General features: G+C 35.0%; 1 protein-coding gene across 1 annotated transcript; it reads left to right on the top strand.

Moving 5' to 3' along the window:
- The first annotated feature begins 9,272 nt into the window (after positions 1–9,272).
- On the top strand, positions 9,273–9,968 carry LOC132316400 (uncharacterized). Its single transcript, XM_059814881.1, has 2 exons — positions 9,273–9,419; positions 9,540–9,968. Exons 1-2 carry the CDS (start codon positions 9,273–9,275, stop codon positions 9,966–9,968), a joined length of 576 nt encoding a protein of 191 aa, XP_059670864.1.
- Positions 9,969–10,989: the final 1,021 nt, after the last annotated feature.

Raw genomic sequence — 10,989 nt, 5'->3', positions numbered from 1 at the left:
TTTTTTCGTCAGAAAAACAATATTTAAATTAATGTGTTATGATAGATATCTTGAAATTTTCACTCCTTTTGTAATTATTTCAATCAAAATAACTTTTTTTAATATATATATATATATATATATATATATATTCAAAACAACCTAACTGGATATTTTTAGAACAATCAGAGTATTAACTTAATTTTTATAAAATTTACTTTTTGGATCTTCTCTAAAAGGCAATAAGAAAATATCTTTTCGCTGCCCGGACTCGAACCGAGAGCTTAAGGAAGATGAATATCATTTGGTTTGTTGGCTACAGCAAATTTGATGTCCATGTTTTCCATTTTAATATATATAAACTATTTGCTGGAAATTCTTAGCCACCCATCAACTTTACGAATAACAATGTACCTTTATCTTTTTAATATTAAAGTCGTTAAAGGTCCAACAACAATCGAATATAAAGAACACAATTCTTGAGACTGCGAATTCTAAAACAGATTTAAAACTTTCACAATTTTATAGATATTGAGGATTAAAAAAAAAAAAAAAAAAATCATTAGCATAAAAAATATGGCCAACCTTGTTAGGTCTGTGGTTGGGCTTTTATATTTAAGTTTTAGTTCAGACCGGGACTACATATTACCAACACATGTAGACTAATCTTAAATTTTAAATTTCTATTATCTAGGTCCAACCTTACGCTTAGCCCATTGTAGATTTCTAGGTCTTCGATGTAATTTCACCCTAGTTCTTCTATCAATTGAAATACCAATGAAATTTTAGATCCAAAGTTTTTTTTATAGTTTATGCAATAGGCATAAAATATATAAAAATAAAATAGAGGTCCATACTAAATAATATACGCCATGCAGTAGGCATTAAATATTAAAAAATAAAAAATATATATACAGTTGAGTTTATGAATGAATATATATATGTTCGTACATTATATATATAGATGTTCAAATACATATTTGGTAATTGGCTCTTTAGTCTTTTCTTTTCTTTTTTTAAAATTTGCATAATATAGTAAGATTTTTTTTATTAGATTAACTTATTTCTTTTGTGAGTTTGGAGAAGAGTTTTAATTTAAAGGGTAAGAAAGTGTAACCTAATAATAGCATAGTCCTAATTAATTTTTTAATTTTTTTACAAGGCAAGGAGAGTTAAAAGTTAAATTAGTTGATGCAGAGAGTCGAAGTATGTCACTCCAAAGTCCACCAGAGGCACTAACCCACTGAATTATCAAGGCATCTGCATAACATAATCTTAACTTATCGATTAAGAAAACTCACTTTTTTCGTGAGTTAGAGAAGAAATAAGAAAAATAACTGACAAGGGTATAAAAAAAGACTAAAATATAATGATCCAATTTTTAAGAGAACCTTAAATTTTTTACAAAGACATATAAATACTTTTCACGAAACATAAGTATACATGAAAACAAAATGATGCATCCTCCAAATGAAGAGGATGTTAAATGAGTGATGAGTGTTGCGCGCGCGTGTTGTGTGAGTGGAGAATGTGTTTTAGCACATGACACCAACATCATGTGAAGAATTTTACACCTCCATTAATATTTTTTGAATTCAAAAAATGTATCATTGCTAATACACAAATCAATAAATCTATCACATACTTAAGTAAAAACTATATCATTAATTACTTTACTTGTACTTGTTGATTTTGTAAAAATAAAAGCATTGAAAAGTTTAAAAGTAATATCTCACTATATTTAACCTTTTCATCCATGTCCTATATATTATTTTATTTTTTTAATTTTTTACCCCTTTTATTTTTACAATCATTTGTAACTTTTTCAATCAAAATAATTGTAATTTTTTTAATATATATTTTTATATTGAAAATTTTGCCATCATTTGTAACTTTTTCAATCAAAATAATTGTAATTTTTTTAATATATATTTTTATATTGAAAATTTTGCTATCGGAAACCACAAGTAAAGTTTCATATGAACTCCAATTTTGTGGTTTCCTACACTTCTACTCATTTTTCAATCCCTTTTTGGATCTTCTCTCGGAGGCAATATAATTGGATTAGTGAAATGATTATTTGTAGAACAATAGAGTATAACTTAATTTATATAAAAAATTACTTTTTGGATCTTCTCTAGAAGGCAATAAAATTGAATTAGTGAAATCAATTATGTTTAGAATAATTAGAGTATAAATAAATTTTTATAAAAATTTAGGTTCGAACCGAATCATCAAAACAATTATTAAATTTATTAGGGAAAAAAAAAAAATTTATTTCCGCTGCCGGGACTCGAACCCGGAACTCCCTTGCGGGAGTTGAATATCCTCAATTTATTTGGCTACAGCGGATTTATTATTACGTATTTTCATTTTATTTTATATATAGTTCTTTCTTTTGATTCTAGTTGCCAATCCTGACAATTTGAGACCACACTTTACCGCAATTGTCCTCAATGGACTTTTTCAACCAACTTGCATTCTTATGTACTTTCAAAACAATGTTGGCATAATTGAATCAAAGTAGTCAATATACAATCACTGATGTAGTCATATGGGGCCTATGGGGAAAAAGACACCCCTTAATTATTATATTTTTCCTTTTGTAGGCATAAAATAAAAATTTAAGAAAAAAGGTAAAGTTTTTTATATGTAACAACTACCAAAATCGGACTAAGTAATGGGATCCCAAGATACCAAAAAAATAAAAAAATAAAAAAAACATATAATCACATTCACAGTTTAATCCTATTATTAAGAAAAATTTACCAATCATACGAAAAAATATTAAATATCTTAGGGTATGGCATCTTGACTTCCGAGACAGTGAAAACCGTTGGATTATGAATGTGATATTTTATCCAATCGTACATTGTGATTTCCAATTATTATGGGAAGAAAAATAATATCATTAGTTGGGGGTACGAGATAGGAAGTTATCAAAAGATATTAAAAAATTTCTCCATTGACATAGGTTGAAAAAATGATTCAACATTGTGGCATTATTCAAACTTTAAATTTTGAAACTTTCCCTAGAGTTGTCTCTTTCAATTTTTTTTTTTTTTTTTTTTTAAAAATTTGTATGTATAACTCATGTTTGACTGGCATCTATATATATATATGCTTATGTGCAACTAATTAGTTTGTAATTTCAAAGAAAGCTTTCCCACGACTCTGCGAACAAAGACCATCTCCCTCAGATAAGGTTCATTAGAAGTCCCACACTCTTGTCGAGTTGAACAAGGAGCAAGTGATCATGAGTGAGCAATATCCTAAGCAAACGCTGTTTGAAGAAAGTATGTAAAAACGTTGAATCATGGTATCCATCTCAATAATTGTTCTCTATTTATTTTGGAAACTTTTCAATATCTATTATTCTGTGTTAATGAAAAGGAAAATGATAAAGAGGCCGAAGGGTAACCTCCGAAAAAACAACCGAATCTAACGTGGTCAAGCCACGTTAAAACATCGTGAATAGTAAAAGAGTTATCACGTACTTTTAGATCACCAAAAAAAAAAAAAAATTAAAAAAAAAATTGTTTGAGAAGAATACAAGGTAATGGAGCCATGGACACTGTGAAGATGACCAGAAGACGGTGGGTATACAAATATATATATATACACACAAACACACACACAATTACATATATGTTGGTAATAGATCATAAATATTTAAAGTTTTTTTTTTTTTACAAATTTCTCGATAGATTTAGGTATTACTCAATGATCTAATTTTAAAAATTACATGATTATTTTGTATTCGAATCACGCACAAAAATTCGGGAGTATTCATAACATCACTCTTTCATTCGGGATTGACTTTCTCTCTATCTAAGGTTTTGAATCAATTTTCTTCTCCAAGAGCAATTCAATCAGTACAGTGATTTAATTTGATTTAACAAAATAAAGATAAATTCTCCCTAATTTTGGAGACTTTTGAGTTTTCCGTATTCCTTTTCACGATATACAATCATATTCCTACCTTTCTTTCTTTTTTTAATTATTTATTTTATTGGTACGTTGTGGAGGGAAAAATCTCCCTCCAATAAGAATTGAACACGTTATCACTATATAAATCTACATTTGGTAGATTTAAGAAGCCCATCCGGATCAAGCCCAAATTACCCGGATCAAGCCCAAATTACATTATTCTTTAACCCAGTATCATTTATAATGGACCTCCAATGCTAGGTAAAAACATCCATCAGCCCAACGTCACCACTGTTGAAGTTCCGGCCCATTGGTCAAGTCACTTAAACCAAGTTGCATCCGGCCCAAATACAATTAAATATTGTCCAGTCCTATTAAGCAAAGGATTCAGCACAGAAGGAAAGTTCTATACAAAGCAAGTTCTACGTAGGAAATATTATACAATAGAAAGAACTCTATTTGTAAAGAAAGTCATGTATGGGAAGAATTGGAGGATAAGTAACGCGAGTCCTACCATAATTCTACCAACTTTTGTGCATAAATAGAGGCCTAGACCTCCAATAAAGGATCCAAGCAATTCTATTATTCTCTATACATTGTTCTTGTTTATTTTTACTATTCTTGAGTGTGTTGTATTATTTTTCTCAATCGTTATTGGTTGAGCGAAATTTTGCACCTACACTTTGGCGCCGTCTGTGGGAACGTGTGCAAATATATTCCCTCTCTTATTTCACAGGTGAATCCTGCAACTACCATCCGGAATGTCGAACGGAGGATCTTCAACAGATCAACAGACGGAGTTGATGCAGAAGATGCGTGAAGAGTTTCTACACCAGTTTGACATACTTCGTCAAACAAACGAAGCTAGCGTGACTCAGATCGCCTTGCTTCAACAGTAGAATAATACTCTGCTCAGTTAGCACCACCGCCACCACTAGGTGACACAACAGCATCCCCTAATCAGAATATTCCTCCAGTTACGACCCAACGAGGCTCAGCAACAACAAAGGCCAATGTCCGAAGTTGTTGCTTCAGACAACGTCCCTCGTTGCACGCAGGACGAGCAAGTTAAGTCTAGCCACAAGCTCACGGTGTGGTCCAATGGAATTCCAGATAGCGCAGGTGTTTAGGATGCCTTTGATGAGAAAAGACTCCTAAAGATCCAGACACCTGCTGAGATGGCTAGAGAGCACAAAAAATCCCTGGTCAAAACTCCTTTCACTGACGATGTGTATATGGTTGAGAGGCCTAAGAAATTTACCATGCCTTATTTTACTCAGTTTGACGGTACGGGAGATCCTTCTCGACACCTAGATCATTACGCCCAAAAGATGGCTTTGGATGACCGTAATGACCCTTGGATGTGCAGAGTTTTTCCTACCAGCTTGACAGGAGCAGCACTAGAGTGGTTCAGGAATAGGCCACATAAGTCCATCCTGGATTACGTAACTCTGTGCACCATGTTCCTAGGACAATACTGTGGAAATAAGAAGCAAAAGAAGAGTATTGCTAACCTCTTCACCGTAAGGCAAAATGTGATACCCCTCGATTCTAGAGCCACGGGTGATCAAGTCCGGGCATAGATCCGAGGAATACCAAACAATCAATATGTAATTGAACACAGAATATAAAAAAAATGAAATAAGATAAAATAATAATAAGCTGATAAGAATTCTAAATACGAAAAATCCTTCAAATAAAATTTTAATATAATTTAAACTTTCCAATCCTTACAACTCAGGAATCCACCAAGTGGACCCCTAATAATCCTCAACTGTAAATGAAATACAGAATTAAAACCCAAGACTAAAATAAGAAAGAAACTCCTATATAGTCGGAAAAGTGAGTGTCTGTATCTGCATCACCACGATCAAGCCCTAAGCCTGTACTCACGAACACCTGAAAAATAAGGGTGGGTTAGGCCCACATGCAAGTTCCATACTACTACAATCCATACATAAACCCGATACGCAGATACATCCTAGATAGCTCGGCAATAACTAAAATAGTCCATATAGATATAGATACACACTATAGGACGCTCATTAGTCCAATAGGTCTGTCTCAGCCTGAGTAGAGATACCATGCAAATCGCACATACTGTGGTCATGTGTATCTAGACCTACCAGGGAACAACACCTATGTCCAGTTATCCATCCTAGGCGATATACGCACCCTAACCATGGTCCTGAGAGTTAAGCTTATACCATGGCACCATAATGATATGTATATAAAGTCCGTATACTCCTAATACAAAATATCATCTATCTTTTGTAGTGGTCTGATATAAATATAACAATCCATCCAGAAACCAAAGTAAGTTATCCAATTCATAATTGATATGACACAAATATGAGTGGGACTGAACCTTTATGGTAAATTCACACCTCAATCCAGAATAGGTAGGTTATAGTGTTTGAACTAATCCATACCTAGTATGCCACCGTCCCATACCGGTGCATACCATCCTCCATCCAATATAGTTGACAAATTAATAATAAATATTCATCAACCATACTCCAAAATAAACATAAATACAGTCTATTATATGTATGACCAAATTATGCATCCAGTATATGATTATAATCATAAAACTTCCATTTAAATTGTTAACGCATTGATAGACAATTTAAACCATCCATATCCATCCAATTGATAAAATAGAAATTTCAATAGTTCATCAATTAACACCCACACCATGGTATAATGACTATCAAAAATATGAACTGAGCACATTATACTAGACATCCCTAACCATACCCTCGTACTAGTTCATTTAAATTATTAAAACAAAGACCAGTAATGAAAATCCTCCTTAATCCCTGACGGCATGAAAATTATCGTTTCATTACATGACGTCCTTTTTAATCCTCCATGTTAAAACCTGTGCTTGACATAATATGTCAACTAAGAAGTCTCACAACACATTATATACAACCCCAATGGTATTTTATACTTACCAAAATAAACTGGTTAAAACAAACCCGCAAATAAAAACTCATCCACTTCTGACAGCATGCAACAATGTATTTAAATTACATGACGTCCACAACCACAACCCAACCAACCCTCATGGAACTTAAATATATCACAAATATCTTTGGTACAACATCCCTAAAATATCTTTCAATTCAATCCATTCAATTGGCTAACTAAACTAGAAATTTAAGACTTTCTCCTTCCTGGACAACATGCACATTAATTTTTTTAAAAAAATTCATGATGTCCATTTATATTAACACACTAGCATATACTAACTAATTTATGGTTTTAATAGGTTAATTTTAAACATCTAAAACCCCACACCATTTTCCATTAATTTCATTTAAGCCCCTGAAATCAGAAAAACTACAAAAACGCACTTACTGTGCATTACCAAAAGTGGAGCCGGCTCCATTATATTTTGGAGCCTGCTCTATCCTCTTGGAGCTGGCTCCAAAATAGTTTAGAGCCTACTCCATCTCAATGGAGCCAACTCCTTTGAAGAATGGAGCCTGCTCCATTATCTGAACCTCCGTCTTCTTCAATTCCGGACACTTTCTGACTTTCCGGTTGCCCCTGTTCAAGTTCATAACCCACTGTTTTAAGTTCCAGACCATCCCAACTCATTATAAGAAGTAATTTTGCATTACTACATGATTCAAAACAAGTGTACATTCAAGAGAAATCATGGTTAAAACAGGTACATAATCTAACCGTAAAAGCAGTCCCAAAACAAATTCAATTTCATGCAATTAAATTCCTTTAAATTCAAGCACATTAATTAAATAAATTTTACTGTCCGTTTAAGTCCTAACAATCCTAGAAGCTTCTCCAATTCCAATATGAATTAATTGACAAAACATAAACCATAAACGAAACAGTTTATGCTTCCCCTGTTTGCCCTCTCTGCTACCGGCGAACTTCATCCTTCGGTTCTGAATTTTTTTTTTAAAAGTTTACAAGGTTCAATCAGAGTCCAAACAACCCTAGAAGCCCTTCATGTTTCATGTTCCAATGTAAATCAATTGACAAAAATCTAAACCGAAAACAACACAATTAATGCAAGAGAACTGAAACCAGTTAATTAAACGTGCAACAGGTTACAGTCTGATAATATTGTATCAACCTTCCATTTTAAAGTTAAATTAATTTCCTGGAGACCATATAGAATGCACAGAATACAAGTTTACAGGAAGGAAATAGAATGAAACTTGCCTTTAGGTTTCGGTTTGAAACCTTACAACGTCGTCTATGGAGTTTCCGACGAACAGACGACCGGCAACCTTCCTACTGCTCAGTTCCAATACCCCAATCCATCCACTCCTTCCTCCTTGATACGACCTTCAGGTTACGGTTGAACTCCTAACTGGTGGCCCATATAGTTTCCTCTCAAAACCATTATGTGTGCCTCTGTTTTCTCTCTCTCAAGAATTCTTACGTGCATAGGTTTGTTTTTAACCCTAGCAGACTTGTAAAGTTAAATATATAGGCTACCATAAAAACTTAACCCTAATTCCAACCTCCTATAAGTCAGCACCCATAATTACATAATCGTAACACCCTAAACCTAATTAATTAATTACACATAAAACAAATAAGGAAAGTAAATAAATAATCACTCAAAACACATAAATAAATTGAAGACAATAAATAATGAAATACATACCCACTATTCACAATTAAACAATATTAATTTAAATACACACTATTAATCACTTAAAAAAAATAAAACAACTAAATCACATAATTAAATCAATTAATCAATAAATAAATAAAAATCCCAATTTTATCCATAAATAAAAATCCCAATTTTATCCATAAATAAAACTAGGGGTATTACACAAAAGAAGGGGGAAGCATTGCAGGATTTCTTATTTAGATTCAACATGGAAGCCTCAGAAATAGCAGACTGTCATCCCGCAACTGCTATAGAAACATTTAAACTTGCAATGATTCAGGGGACGAAGTTTCACACTTCTTTGGTCAAATATTCTCCTCCCGACATGCAGACTCTCAATGCCAAGGCCCAGATCTACATTCGGCTCGAGGAAAATGTAGCCCACCAAGCGTAGCACGCCACCCTCGTGATGGTGGAGAACAAGCCTCGAGAGAGAATTCCAAATTCAAAGATTCAGAAAAGCCAACGCGCCTCAACGCTGATCACCCAAGCACCTGAGAAGAGGCAAAGGATAGAGGAATGGTTTACACCTCTCCGAACTACCTTGGCTCGGCTCTTCCAAGAGAATAAGATGAAGTTCACAGCCCCGCAGCCAATGAAATAACCCTTGGAGCAGAAGGACAAAAGCAAGCATTGCGCTTATCACTGAGATTATGGGTATTCAACCAGTGATTGCAGATCCTTTAGGCGATAAGTGGAAAATATGATAGCCCGAGGAGAGTTGGCAGACTACCTCATAACAAAGGAGTATGTGAAGCCCCGCGAGGTCTATCCTCGCAAGGTAGCAGGAACTCAGGTAAAGGTAATTCACGCAATACATGGCAGATCTGAAGATGATCAAGAGTCTGAGGTGATATACAGATCCAGATTGAAGGCAACCCATAAGCTCAGGAAGATATCCTCAGTCAATGCTATCACTTCGGGTAGTATCAGTATTAGATTCAGTGATGGCAATCTATCCATAGTTTAGCTCCCCCATGAGGATCCATTGGTTATCAGTCTTTTAGTAGCAAATTGCATGATCAATAGGGTTTTGATAGACCTAGGGAGTAGCGCCAATATCATTACAAAGACGGTCTTTGAGCAGCTAGAGATCCCGTCATCATCTATTCGACCTACCTCTAGCCCATTGATGGGGTTTAATGACACAAGAGTAGATCCCCTTGGAGAAATAGACTTATCCGTAACTGCGGCGAAGAGGACTCTGAAGGAGAACTTTGTCTTAACAGAGATCTATCCTTCTTATAATCTCATCATGGGACGAGGCTGGATACACCGGATGAGAAGAGTTCCGTCCACCCTTCATCAAGTGATACGGTGCTTGTCTCCGGACGGAAAAGAAGTGGTTAACCTATGGGGTGATCAAGTCACTGCGAAGGAATGCTATATGCTAACATAGGCTGAAGCAAAGAAGGTGTCTACACATCCTCAACCAGGTGTGACTTCCAGATATATACTCAAATAGCAATTACAGAGCCCTCTGCCCAAGTATCTTAAGGTAGAGGAGGAAGAGGAAATTGTGAAGCCTACCGAGGAGACCCTTAAAGCGGTAGAAGTTATCCTCGGCGACCCTCAGAAGGTCACTTATTTAGGCTTTTCTTCCACGTCCGAGGAAAAAGAAGCCTTAATTGATGTCATTCGAAGCAATACAGATGTTTTTGCATAGAATCACTTGGACATGGTAGAAATTGATCCTTTAGTCTCCTACCATAGCCTGAAGGTGGATCCGGAGTTCAAATCGGTTAAGCAGAAACACCGAAGGTTTACCCTCGAACGCAATTGCATTATAGCTGAAGAAGTGAATAAGTTGTTGCAAGCAGGTTTCATTCGAGAAGTGCAATATCCACAATGGCTGTCAAACGTGGTGGTCGTACAAAAGAAGAATGGAAAGTGGAGGGTTTGCGTAGACTATACCAACCTTAACAAAGCCTGCCCTAAATATAGCTTCCCTCTGCCAAAGATAGATCAGATGGTTAATGCTACTACTGGTTTTGAGAGGCTGACATTCCTTGATGCGTACTCGGGATACAATCAGATTCCTATGAACCCAAAAGATGAAGAGAAAATGGCTTTCATTACAGAAAAGGGGACTTATTGTTACAGGGTCATGCCCTTTGGGCTGAAGAACGCCGGGGCCACTTATCAACGCCTTATTAACAAGATCTTTGACAATTTATTAGGAAAGACAGTTGAAGCATACATAGATGATATGGTGGTCAAAAGTGTGAAGAAGGAAGACCATCCGAAGCACTTCCAGGAAGTTTTCAATACTCTGAAGAAGTACAACATGAAGCTGAATCCATCTAAGTGCTCCTTTGCGGTATCATCAGGTCAATTCCTAGGCCATATAGTGAATAAAAGAGGGATAGAGGTAAGCCCGGCTCAGGCTAAGGCCCTCATGCAGAATCAGGAACCAAAAA

Source organism: Cornus florida, unplaced genomic scaffold, assembly GCF_030987335.1.
Source record: "Cornus florida cultivar Cherokee Brave unplaced genomic scaffold, ASM3098733v1 CherokeeBrave_3.0.0_Hap2_Chr07, whole genome shotgun sequence".
In the NCBI taxonomy this organism is placed as follows: Eukaryota; Viridiplantae; Streptophyta; class Magnoliopsida; order Cornales; family Cornaceae; genus Cornus; species Cornus florida.
The sequence above is the reverse complement of the archived record's forward strand: the minus strand, read 5'-3'. Positions and strand labels throughout refer to the sequence as shown.